General features: G+C 46.9%; 1 protein-coding gene across 1 annotated transcript in view; it reads left to right on the top strand.

The window, feature by feature from the left end:
- The window catches only part of LOC119400311 (lysosomal alpha-mannosidase), a 462,470-nt gene that overhangs the window by 374,762 nt on the left and 73,700 nt on the right, over positions 1-14,008 (top strand). Inside the window, exon 4 of the mRNA XM_037667342.2 lies at positions 1,399-1,548. Within this exon, the coding sequence (XP_037523270.2) occupies positions 1,399-1,548 (150 nt within the window). The remainder of the gene's footprint in view (positions 1-1,398; positions 1,549-14,008) is intronic.

Here is a 14,008-nt window from a genome sequence, read left to right as displayed (position 1 = left end):
ACATATTGTCGCCGCTGAACTCAATCAAACAGGCGAGTTAGTAAGGCATGCCCCACTTGGAATGAATATTCAAATGCGCCAAATAATTGTGAAAGGCGCCCTTGAAATGCTTTATGGCTAAGTGCTTCCTTGAGCAGTGTAAGAGATATGTGAACTGCAACACCAGAACATATTTTATCTAATTTCTTGGTGCAGTAGTAGCGAACTTATGCCAGGCTCAGAATTCCGTCTGCATAGGATGGCCTTGTGAACTCACGGGCTCCAATTTGTAAATTGCAATTTTAGTTCATTATTCAACTGTCCGATTTAATTTCTTGGAAGTGCAGTGATTACATATCGAGTAACCAAGCTCACGTGTATAGTAAAATTTCGCTGTCTGCTCCAAACAGTTTTATACTGTTGTATCAAAGTTAAATAAATAAATAAATAAATAAATAAATAAATAAATAAATAAATAAATAAATAAATAAATAAATAAATAAATAAATAAATAAATAGCGCTTCATGTTTTTGTATTACAGCGCCCGTTGTGCTTTCTGGAAACCCGTAGACTCAGCGATTCTCTTCTTCTATTTCTATTTAGTGGAATAGAGGAATATTGGGGACAGATGCTGCGCTGGTAGCGCCATCTAGTAATGCTTTCTTCAACCTCGGGGCGTTATAAATGCATTCAATCAGGAAAAGAGGGAGAGCTAGAGAGAGGGGAATATAATTACGCGTCTTACGCGTCTTTACGTGTGTGTGTGTGTGTGTGTGTGTGTGTGTGTGTGTGTGTGTGTGTGTGTGTGTGTGTGTGTGTGTGTGTGTGTGTGTGTGTGTGTGTGTGTGTGTGTGTGTGTGTGTGTGTGTGTGTGTGTGTGTGTGTGTGTGTGTGTGTGAACGTGCGCGCGCGCACACAAACACATGACGGGTATGGTGATGTCCGATTTCTGACAGAAATAAGCTTAAAGAAAAGCCAAAAATGAAAAAAATGGAAAGGATGAACAAAGAAAACAAGACAAGTAAACAAAGTGTAAAAAAAATAAAGCATACGAAATGAAAGAGAACTAAAAAAATTTAGTTAAAAATAATGTAGCAAAAATAAGAATTACGACGCCGCAGCCAATATAACAAAAATGCTTAAAAATTCCACATTGTCTTCATTCAGTCTCTGTTCGATGATTGAGTTCTCTCTACCATTTTTTTTTCAATCAGTCTCTTGTTCTCTCTCGCATATTGCGTACTACTTTAAAGAACTCGCACGTTTTATTCGGGTAGAAGGGTAAGTAAATTATTGTCTACATGAAACAACGTTGAAAATAGCCCCTTCACGAAGCTTAGGGCTTTGAGAAGCTTTTTCCGCGCACAGAAATTTGGTGAGTGCCTGAAGATTTTGTCTCTTTCTTTTTCCCCGCGCAGACGTGCGTACCATCTTGGACTCGGTGGTCGCGGAGCTGGAGGCGAAGCCGGACCGGCGCTTCATTTACGTCGAGATGGCTTTCTTCACCCGCTGGTGGGAGGAGCAGACGCCCGAAAAACAGGCCTCGGTCCGCGCCCTCATCGAAGAAGGTGAGTCTCAATATGCCAAACTTGACCTGCTCCTGAGCACGATCAAACAGCCTGTGTGTCGTTAGAGATGTCCATGGCCTCTCTGTGCGCTGATGCAGTAACAAGTAACGCTCCCCCATCTGTGGCCGTATTCGCAGTAACGCTATTACGCTAGATTTGCTCGTAGGTGCAAGTTCCGGTAAAATCTCATGATGGACATGGCGAAAGCGACGAGCCAATGGCATAAAGTATGTACTTTCACGAACGAAGAGGTTTTTTTAATACGGTCCCTGCTCCCTCGCTCTCTTTGGCACTGACGGAAGGAAGCAGTGGGGAACAATCGACGGTCATGATCACCGCATTTAACAGGCCCCGTACGAAACTTGCCATCCACGTCCTGGAAATCCTGACAAGTCGGTATCGACCACAGCGAGCAGCTAGCCCACGGGGGCAGTGACCTTCGCTCCGAGCACATTTCGGCTATAGCGCAGGAGTTATATACCAGCAGCTCAGAAAACATATCTCGTAAGAAGTCACAGCGGAGTTCTCTTCCCTTTCATGGACACAAACAGCGCCCTGATTAGCAGACGCCTCCAGCCGATGTGGGAAGCAATATATACACCAAGAGTACCTCGTACACTCGTGTGCCGCCTTACGAGAAAGAATGCCCTGTTCTTCTTCAGTGCGGTACTGTTTATTGTTTTTCGTTGTGCGCCGGCCCGACCAATGGCTGGTGCAGAGGCTAGGATCCGTAGCTGTTATACTGTGCATGGCTCCGCCATTTATGCGCATTTTGTACGAAGTTGCCTGTCATACGCAGATTCACGAAATAGGAAGCTCCCTGAACTTCCTTGCGATACGCTACCGGTCAGCGGTATAGGTAGTCAGTGCTCTCCGAAGCAGATGCAGATCGATAGCGACTGGGTGTAATGTTGTAGAAGATCGGCAGAATTCGTGCACTAATGGTGGAATATAAAGCATAAGAATAGCATTCGACGGCGGTAAAGTCAGTATCTTTCTATATAGCAGCTTGGCAGCGGTTGAAAGTAGACTGCAAGAGTGGTCAAGTAGCCAATAAAAAAATTGTGCAAGCCGCATCTTCTCATGTCGTGTGGTCCACATCAAGGTCTGCGGTTCGTATACTATGGACAGAGGGGCATGAATCAGCGGCCTGAAGGTTGAATATCGAGTTGCGAAATGTGCAGACGGTATTTAGTGAACAATGCGAAGCTGGTGAGTTCATTTTGACCACTTTGTCTGTGGCCGTATCTTGTGTCAAGTGCTTCAGTAAAACTTACGTCAGCATTAGGAATCAGCGGCCTGAATATCGGGTTGCGGAACCTGCAGACGGTATTTGCTGAACAGTGTGAAATGAACGCCCTCTTTGTCTCTAGGTGTATATGAGGTGTTCACCGTTTCAGTAACCTTGCGAACGCATTAAAATACACGAGGCTGCGTCAGAGAATAATCGCATGCAAATGTTTGGGAGAAACATACACAGCAGTGTACCCTGCATATTTACGGCGCGAGAACCGTCAAAACCAACAGTGCAGGCGCGAGCTCGGCACGTACCACTTTCAGGTCACGTCGTCGGCTGGCTATCCCTGTCAGTTCGCCCTCGTTAGCCTGCCGTTCACTTCCAACATGTATGATTGGAGTCGGTCCAACTTCTCTGCTTATTCAAAAGGCGCAGAGAAGAAAGCGACAGAAGCGTGCCAGTAGCAGAGACCAAGCGCGTATAAGTTATATGTTTGCTTTCAACCGGCACAAACGCTACAAATGAAGAATACGAAGCTCTGCTGAAAAAGAAAAAGAAGAATGTACGGAAAGGCATAGAACTCATTTAGAAGAGCGGATGACTGTGAAATTGAATTCGCCGCATCGACCGGCGTTTCTTTTGAAAAAGCCACGACGGCGCGACAGAGGGCATGGCGAAAGGGATCCTACACTTCCATCCATACGTGGTTTGTGATTCGCTTCCGTCGAGCGCCGACCGCACACTGTGAACGCATACGCGCTATTGTCCACACTGGTTGACATTCGTATACACTCGTTTGAGGAAGACGCGTTTGGCTCTACACGAAAGTGGTTAACACTCGTTCAGTTAGTTTGCTTTCACAAAGCGCTTGTTTGGCTGTTTGCGGAAAGAAAGAAAAAGAAACGCGAGGAGATCCAACGCGATGTTGGAAAATAACTGGCGCGAGTCTTGTTTGAGCCAGCGCGATAGCAGCGATGGAGGATTATACACGAGCAAAAACTCATTGCGTGTAGCTGTTATCCGTCTGTGCCACGAGGGCCGAGGCGACATAAACGATGCTTGTCGAGGATAGTTTGTTGATGACAGCGGCATGAGGTACGGCACATATTTATATTTGAGGCTTACACACACTTCTTGTGTGGCAGTGGTACATTCCATTCATGGGAACTGGTCAGGAATGTGTGCGTTCCCAGCGGCTGAAAAAAAAAACTTAAATACGGGAGCTATATTTAGTTTGAACAGAACGAGTCAGGTTTGCCAACCGGCACAAAGGGAAGGGGAAACGGTTTTATGGTAAATATATTAGAAGAGAGAAAGGTATCAGGAGAGGATACGGAAGCTAGCGCATTAAATTCTGAGTCGGCTTGTGTATCTGTAGCAGTCTATTTTCAGTCTGTCAGCTAGCGAGAGCGCCTATTCCGGTCGCAAGAAGCGTTTTCGCTGACTTTTGCGTATCCGTCTATACTGACCATTGTGCTAACATCTTTTGCTCTAGCAATATAACGTGAGTAGATATATAGAAGATGGGCGATTGTTTCATCAGAGCCGCAGGTGTCTCAGATATATGTATAACTGTAGTCTGTCATACTATCTAATAAGAAACGAAAATAACTTGGCAATAGCTACACTCCTCAAAAAGAAAAAGAAGCAGTGGTATTTACTATATTTGGGGTAGTAAGTGCTTGTCACAACATTCGCTACCTATCTACTAAAGGCAGGTAGTAACTTTCAAGTTAGTAATGATACTACGACGGCAGTCACTACCTTATTAGAACGGTTACGAACACTAGTGGAATACAATTACCCAACAATAGGTTTACACCTATTTGGTTCACGTGTGCCGTTGGCATTTTCATATCATGTGGAATTTATTACAAAAGCATAATAAGCCCAAATAAAAAAAAGCAAAATGGTACGGTAGGTTGGTTCATGGGGCTTAACAAAGCGACTAAGGCTATGAGAGACGCCGTAGTGAAAACGCCATTGTCTTGTTACACTAGTTAATAATCCCTTATTACTAAATACCGGATGTTAGACAAATGCCTACTTTGTTCCTTGCGCTCCTATTGCGCCATTTTGACATATGAGCATGAATTAGAGGTTAAGAAGGGCTTTTATAGTGTTCTTATAGTGCCTATAAATGCCTATTTTTGGCGTTCGTGCCTAAATGCTTACAAATGCCTATAAATGCCTATTTTCAAATCTGGCGCTTATATGAACGCTATTTAGCCTCAAGTTTCGCTCCCGGTTGCTTTTTGAGACCATTATTCATGTTACAGCGTAGCATTGACGGCTGGGAACTATGGGGTTCAACCCAGTGTTGCCAACCGTAGGATAATTACCCTTTTCTAGGGTATTTTCGGAAATTTGTGGCCAGCGTGGGTAGTAGGGCGGTAGCACGATTTTCTTAACAAACGTAGGGTAATGTCCACTTTTCGCTCGTCATCGATCGGCGAAAAATGTAAACGATCGACGCGACATCTCCGAAGTTGACATTCCTAAATAGATCCGAAAACTAAATCCTTCCTTGAATAAAATTGGAATTGTTTCAATTCACATGTTACGAGCATAGGGCAGAGACGAAAGATAATACGTTAAGCCTGTTTCACATGCGAGCGACTGAGCGGTGGGGCCCGCGGCGATCGAGCGGCACCAGGACGCTCGGCCGCGGCTTCGTTTCACATGCACCGCTCTTGCGCGGCGCGCGCCTCTGCGATGCGCAGTGATGGTTGTGGAAAGCGCCCGTTACCCTCGGGTTTCCTTTCTCCAAGTTCGCTTGTTTTGGTGCGCTTGGATTGCGAGTTTCACCAGCCTTCTACTTCGGTGCTCGATTTTCACGCGCCTAAACCTTGAGTGATGAAATGTGCAGTGTATCAGAGTGGAATTAAACAACTTCAGTAGTCACGTTTATTTCTGTTCCAGCTTTCTTATTTTACCACGCAAGTCTTGTTGCACGCTCATACACTTGGCCATGGAAAAGCAAAAGAAATAATTTACTTTTGTTGGTTTAAGCTTTCACGGGGCTTTCGGTGGCTTTTGCTCTCGAATGCCGCGATGCGTTGGTGCGCCGTCTGGGCCGGCAACCAGATGCAAGCGGCCCAGTCGACGATAATGTGTGTTTGTGAAGGAGCTCGTCCCTCTTTTTGCCCATGGGCATTCCAGTAAAGAGGCGGCGGCACTTGTCGTCAGCGGGGTCCGTGACCATACAAAAAAAGAAAACAGCAAACTTTTCGAACGTGCTGGGCCAGAGTGGTAAACAAGAAAAAAACAGCAACATGTGCTGCGAGCTACAAGTGCGGAGTGCCGTAGGGTCCCCCTGACCGGACCTATGTTGGTGCCACGGTTCGATAAAAATGCAAAAGAACAAAATGACACGTGCAAACGATTTATCTGCTTTGACGGAAGCGCCGTAGAGAACAACAAAAGGAAAAGAACAGCACTTCTACACTGCCAGCTCGTTGCTGCGGATGTCGTCTGCTAGGAAACCGAGTTCCTCCCGGCGCGCGTGCCCGTTCCTCGACTCCACCCCTGCAGTCACGTGCTCCGCACGTCACTGCTCTCCCATTGGTTGACCTTGGGCAGATGCTCTGCCGCGAGCGAATTTTTCCAACTCCGGCGATCTCGATCGCTGGCATTACGAGCGTCCACTGGTCGCTCTTAAAACCTGTTTTTGGGCTCCCGCGACGGCAGCCGCTCCGCTCTTGGAGCAAAAGCGCTTGCATGTGAAACAGGCTTTACACATCCCTGCAGCACTAGCAGTGTTCTTTTTTGCCATGTATGTTTTTCTCCCTGTCCGTCGTCTCCCATTTGTTCGTTGCGTGGAGTGGCTTTTAAATTTTGTGACGCCGGTCGGTTCCAACTTCCAGTTAAGGCGAACACCTTAGATGCCTCACCAAACACGAAAACTGACCGTCGGCATCAACGCGAGCGATGCGAAAAAATAGTCATAATGTATTTCGTCACCTCGCGACGTCAGATTGTCAAAATTTGTGACGTCATCGTGATGTCATAGTGACGTCACTGTGACATCGCATACAGTGACGTCAAATGATGACGTTATCACATGTCTGTATACCATGTCTGTATAGTCTGTACGTCATTATTGTTAAACTGTGTTGTTTTAGGTGTAGGGTCAAATGTAGGGTAATAAAAAAATTGTGTAGGGTAAAGTAGGGTAATTTTGACTTTCTTGTAGGGTATTTTCCCTAAATTGGTTGGCCCTAGTCATCTAGTTCAATCAACTCTCGGAAACAACCGCTAGCAGCAGTGAAGTGGGACATGCCGGCGAGCATTCGCCGCCGCGCTAACATGGCACGAGCGGTTGGCGAATGCGAAACCGCAGAGAGCCGTCAGTGGAAAGGAGAGTAAATAACACAAAAAGAGAAAAATATCATGTGCACGCAGCTTTGTTTTGTTTGTAATTTATTTTTAAGGTGTTCTGAAGTAGCGTAGAGTTTTTTTTTTTTTAATGCGAAAGCATTTCTTAGCGAACCTTTGGCACTTTGAGCGTTTCTGTCTACGTATCTACGTATCTATCTATCTATCTATCTATCTATCTATCTATCTATCTATCTATCTATCTATCTATCTATCTATCTAGCCGCCTACGTCTGGGTACTCTTATGATCGCCTCCTTGCCTTGGTGCAGACCAAAATTATCATGGGAGGGTAACAGGATTTGAGGAATGTGACTGTCTGGTCATGACATGAATAACGTGAAATTCCTGTCGCCTACGTCCTCAAACCCTTTCCTCTAGACACGTGTGGCACATACCCGTTTACCACGGGCCGCGGTATGCGGGTATGCGCCACAGGTGATTGACAGTTTATATCTACCCAGGAACGGCGAGAACAGACATTGGTAACTTAAACGCGAGGGCGTTAAGAAAAACCGATATCGCCAGCTTTGACCCGACGAATGAAACAAATGAAAATTGGGATCCGAGCAGGAATCGAACCCAAGCATTCTGCGTGGCAATCATGTATTCTACCATAGAGCCACGCCAGGTCTGTAAACTGGCAACCCTAGGGCTGCCTCAAAACGCCAGCACCGCAGTTCTTTCTCAGCTCGGGATGCTCAACACATATGAAGAATATGCAACTGCTACGCTCCTTGCGCAGCGGGAACGGCTAAACACCACGCCACAAGGACGGGCTATACTGACCAAGCTTGGCTTTCCTCTTGCCCCGCAGTACAGTGCAGATAGCAGAGAATTAATCCCCCCGACTATACGTTCACAGATACACGTGGTACCAATACCGCGTCACATGCACCCGGACTTCCACAGCGCGCGACGCCAAGCTCGTGCACGAAAGCTTCGCAACTACGGCACTGATCCTGACGTGTACTACACGGACGCCTGCCCCTCCGGCCCCACTCCTAGTGGGTCCCGCACGTACACGGCAGTGGCAAGTAATAGAGGACAACTGGTGGCAGCAGCGACGATACGCACATCTTCCGTGGCAACAGCGGAGGCCGCTGCAATCGCCCTGGCCATCACAGATGCAGACAAGTGAGGTACAAACTCCACCGTCCTCACGGATTCACAAAGAGCATGTCGACTTTACCTGCATGGCACACTACCACGAACTGTTCTCAGAATCCTAGGCTCGCACATCGCATCTGACCACGGCATCATTTGGTGCCCGGCACATACGGGTGTTCCCGGGAATGAACGGGCCGACCGACTCGCTCGCGCAAGTACATACCGAGCGACGGACGCCCCTGTCGACGAAACCATAGCCCCTGACAACGACGAGCGACCGAGCGGTCGAGCCGACATCCTCGAAGCTCAACGGCTCGAGCGACGCACTATGGCACCACCTCACCCGAATCTGAACAGAGAGCAATCGAGAGACTGGCGCCGACTGCAGACGAACACGTACTCAAACCTACACACACTTTCTAAGATACACCCCTCCGAATATCGAGATGAATGCCCCTGGTGCGGAGGGATACCAACACTGACATACATTACATGCAGCTGTACCTGGCGTCCTGTTGCGGCAAACTCCACGCTCATAAAAACACACACATTACCACATTGGTCGTGGGAGGCGCGACTCTCGGATCAGGCCTTGGGAATGCCAACTGGCAACCCTGGACCAGGCCCGGCGAGCTGCAATAGCCAGTGGAGCACTGGACAAAGGGCCCCACCCACTTTAGGTGCTAATAGGAATAGATATTAATAAACGTTTATTCTCTCTCTCTCTCTGGCTTGGAAAAACAGCCTATGCAGGCATAATGTTGGTGCAACGTCAATTGTGGTTGCGGTGGTGGCTATCTAATTTTACAAGAAAGCAATAAACACTACATATGTACTCCTACGATACAGGCGTCATATCAGATTAACGTCTGTGGTTCCAGTGTTGGCTCCGCTTTTATAGCAGTCTAACAAACATTACATTTGTATTCCTATGTTTCAGCAAGCTATATTAAAGCATTGCTCGACCCTGGAGGAATACAATAACGAAAGTTACGTATGATATTCCCATCATCGCACCGTAAAGTGCACTTAATACGCCAGAACGACGCAGTGTCCTCTTCATTTCTTACAAGGCTGGGCGATGGCTTCATGCTGACCGATGATGATGCCAGATTGATTGACAGCCGCGTTGTTGACTACGCTACGTAGGCCACATACTCCCAGGTAGTCCATGAATACGACAAGCGCCATCCACTGATGTTGGTCTACCTAGCACTATCCAGGCTTACCAGCCTCGACGGCCTATAACTCACAAACGCGAATGATGACTGCAGGTTCCGACTATCGACAGGCAATATGTCGACGAAATGACCGAGGCATCCACAATTTCCAACAGCTGCACTATACCTCATACTTCACTACACATGGATTCCTCGTCACCGCGATCACGACGGGATCCGACAACAAGTCATGGCCAGCTGCTGGTGCTGACTGATGACGGCGATGATGACCTTGTTCAAGAACTGTCAACAACCTCTTCCACACATGCACACGGGTGCGTGAAACGTGCGTGCGTTCTCCATCATGAGGGACAAGTATAAGAACTACATATCAGCCTACCGCTTCTGGTGTTGGTAATACCCACGTTGCCGTTGGCAGCGTTACCCAACTGTAAACAACTGGTTATGTAACACATATGCGGCTATTCAACATATATGTGTGCGTATCAAATTTATACAAATCTTCGGGTCATTTTGTAACTTTTCGCTCAGTAAAAAAATTACGCCATAGTCACCTTCCCGCCGCATGCTTCGCACAACATCGACTCCCACGGTACGTGGGATCTGCCTAATATTTTTTTTTTGCTACGTTTGTATGTTTGAATGCGTTTGTATGTGTACTTGTATACACACACACGCAAAACTGAAAAGTTCCGGGGGGGAGAGGGGTTCAACCTAGACATATAATGGGTATTTCGCACCCAGATTCTCATACCCTACTTACATATACGTGTGCCATGAAGAAGCACAAAACTGTTTTTTTTTTTTTGTCAGCATAATCATGAAAATTATAGTTTGCCTAAGTTTTCCCTAAGGTTGTCACAAGTACAGCATTCTAAGTAAAACCTCGGTGATACGAATCTCGCGGGGTTGCCAAAAATATTCGTATCATTGGAAATTCGTATCACCAGAAAACATGGAAAATTAGTATGCGATAAAAGAAAGTTGGCATACGTTTTGATTTAGTGTTTCTCAGGCCCGCAGCGAGGTCATGAACAGCTCTGAATGATCGCAAGTAAAGTTTTTAGACGTCAACGATCATACTTGTACTAGTAAATTATACGGTGCATGCGCGCGTGCGTAATTAATGAACAAGATGTGCTGTGCCCCGTGACCACTAGTAGCCCCTTCCTAATCTTACTACGCTTTTCTGCATGACACCAGAGTACTGCGGCGAAAGTGACTTAAGAAGCGCTTTGCACAAGCTCCTTCGCCAAGATCGCCCGCTTCGTCTCTTGGGGTCTCCGTCCACCTTTAATGGGACTTCATGACGGACCCGCACCCCAAGTTTCAGTCTTGTTTCATAGAACGTCTGATTGCGGGGACATGGCTTGCATCGACGTGGCAGGCACGTGTTAACACAGTAGAAAGACGCTGCTGCCTCGAGCACAGGAACACCCGTCAACGTGCCGAAAAAAAAAAAAAAAAAGGCGCGACGTCAACGTCATCTGTAATCTAAACGCGAAGGCGCCTAAAGGCCTCCAAGATTCGCGCACACTATCTCGGAGGCAATGACGCACCGTTGATGGTTGCGCAGCGCGTATACCCGCGCCCACGCGTGGCTGCTGGGTCTTCCGTGAGAGCGCGGGCGGCACCTCTTCCAGGGGCGTAGGCAGAAATTTTTTTCGGGGGGGGGGGCACCTCCTTGATCTGTAGTGGGGACGAGCAGGCAGATGTCGTCGAGTGTCATTTTCTGCTCTGTATGCTATGGCAAAAAAAATTTCGGGGGGGGGGGGGGGGGCACGGGCCCGGTGTGCCCTAACGTGGCTACGCCCCTGACCTCTTCGTACCTGTGCGCTATCGTACGTTCGTATCAAACGTCGCGGGGTGCAAATCGGTTCGCAGCAACCGTACTCCAATACATTGCAGGCTAATGGGCCTCGGCCGGGACCACAGAAAAATTCGTATCACCCCGAAATTCGTACGAGCCGTGATCGTATCACCAAGGTTTTACTGTATACTACGGCCAGTAGAGCTACTAACGTTTAGTAATGCGTCAGGTACGGAAGTAGTAATCCTTAGTAGCAAGCATTCGCCGAATAGTGATGACAACGTTTACTGCCTCTAATATATTTCTGTAATAGTAAAACGTTAGCGACAAGCAGTAAAGTTGACATGGGGGTAGTAAATGCTGCTGTTACTAACTTATTACGACCATTTTTTAAGAGTGTACGCCCATCCATGGCCGGTGCAGAAGGGTTACCTTACACCTTTGTACTATGCGGTGGACGAACTTTCAAGTCAGGAGCCAGTGAACTTCGGCTCCTGATTCGTGAACGCTGCTCACTTCCTCAAGGCCAATCGACTGTCACGTGCTATGTTGCGAAGTATAGACGCTGAGTCTGTTCTTGCGGAGTGTAATTACAACGCATATGTTACTGTCGTTCTCAAAATGAGCGGAGACGTTGGCGTTATCGTTACCTCTGAAACAACGGTGTACCTGCTGAGTCACTAATAATGTATGTATATGGTACCACAATTCTACTGCTCGATGGAGCAACTGTCTCATCCTTGATACAAGTTGCTCGTGAGAATCGCATACATGCTCGCATGATTGCCTTCGAATATCAACGAAGGCTAACGTTTATTTTGGAGTTGCAGAGTACTCGGTACTGATGGTTTCGTGAAAGCAACTAGTTCGACTTGCGGACATGCGAGTATACAGGGGAGTCTGGTAAGATCGAAGCCAAAACTTCTCACAAGTTAACTCTGTATATGCGGTTTCAGAGCTGTCCGCTTCTCGAGTCGCACTCCAGTTTATTCTTCAAGAGCTACCTCATCCTTTCTTTTTTACGAGTGGCTCGAGTATATAGTCAGCGCATTCCCTGAGGGACATTTTCTGGGACTCAAGTTGTCTACTCGGTAAAATATCAGCAGCCTGCATATACGAAAGCTTGCTTCGAAAACGCCATAGGCGTTTTTTGCTTTGAGTGAGCTCCCGCTTTGGGAAGAGAAATTGTCCCAAGATTGAGGAAGACATTCTTCTTTTGCTATATGTGATGTCTCGGAGGTGTTGGTGCGTTTATTGATGTTGCCTACTTCTTTTCACGTTCTAATGCAAATAATAAAGGCCTAGAACGACAGAAAGTTCATGTAGTTGGCAGGCATTCGTCATGAAAGTAGGTAAGCAGTGCAGACGCAGACACGAGAAAATCAGACAAAAGAAACGTGTTTGTATTGTCTTGTTCTCCTGCGTCCGTCTCAGCAGGCTTTATCTTCTTTAATCATTAACAAAGGCAACAGGCGCATGAGAAAAAAAAAGACCTAAAAATGCACTCAGACTCCAGCCATGACTCATATAAATAAGTCAGACACGAAATCTAAAAGTCAGACCGCATACGTAAGTGAAACAATAATAGAGCTTGCAATCAATTATTGAGAAGTTCTCGCTCGCGTTCTTTCTCAGTTTTATCCGATATTCACGAATGAGTAAACGGAGACAACGGCATCTTTTAACCAATTAGTTTAAAAAATGCAAACGTGGCGCTCCTCCCGCTTTTCGTATGGCGTGTTCTCGCGCGGATGTCGTGCTCGCATTGCCAACTCCGTCTTAGTGGTAATGCGAAAACACACGAGTTATGCCACTTCGCTAGTTAACTGCGTATATGTTGGTGGTCACTCGTTACGCAAAAGCCCCTTTATTTTGAGAAGAGAAAGAAATAAACTTCAAACGGCAACACCATCAAATTTGAACTAACTTTACCGACAGCCCTTTCCGTCGTATAGTGTTTGTTTGGGAGCCGGAATAGCGCATCTAAGAGCGCAAGCTTTAGACCAAGGGCGTGCGCCCTTTGTAAACGTGTATTTGTTCCGTGAAGAAATCCATTCGTACTTTACACCAAATCTGCACGATGATCGTATGCATGCAAGTGACAAGCGCTCGCGAGCATTTCGGTTGAACTCACGAAACTTGTAATGGAGTGGCTTTTTAAACCGAGGCATACATGCGCTGTGAGGCGCCTGCTTTCCCAGTTTGTCATGCGTATGCCACTGACACGCGGCCGCTTGCACGGCTTTCAATTAAGTGTGCGCTGCCGGAGTGTCAGTCTCTCTCTGCTGCAATCTCGCTGTACAATGAAAACGACGCACTTGTGCTCTTGGTAATAACTTCGCGCGTTACTATACGTATAAGTGCTTGCTTTCGTTCTCCAACACGGTAAGCACGTTGGGGCCGGTTGGAGTCGGCAATAAGCAGCTGCGCGAGGCAGATAACAAAGAAAATGCGATGTTATTGATGCCCGGCCAGTACGGGAACTCATGTTTAAAAGCAAACTCTGTCAATTAAGGTAACAGCTCCCGGCAGGCGATGCGAACACGACAGCAATCTCTTACGCGAGAGAGAAGCAAAAAGAAAAAAAAATCTCTTTTGCGTACCTTTAGATTCCCTATGCGACTGCGCAAGTGCGAAGGTGCGGACAATGCCGGGCTAATTTAAATGACTCCATTCAGCAATTCCTTCCCCTGCGTGCTCTGTTTTCGCAACAAACGTTCATGCCAACAGCCAGCGCAGAGAGTAT

This window comes from Rhipicephalus sanguineus, chromosome 1, assembly GCF_013339695.2.
Source record: "Rhipicephalus sanguineus isolate Rsan-2018 chromosome 1, BIME_Rsan_1.4, whole genome shotgun sequence".
NCBI lineage: Eukaryota > Metazoa > Arthropoda > Arachnida > Ixodida > Ixodidae > Rhipicephalus > Rhipicephalus sanguineus.
The sequence above is the reverse complement of the archived record's forward strand: the minus strand, read 5'-3'. Positions and strand labels throughout refer to the sequence as shown.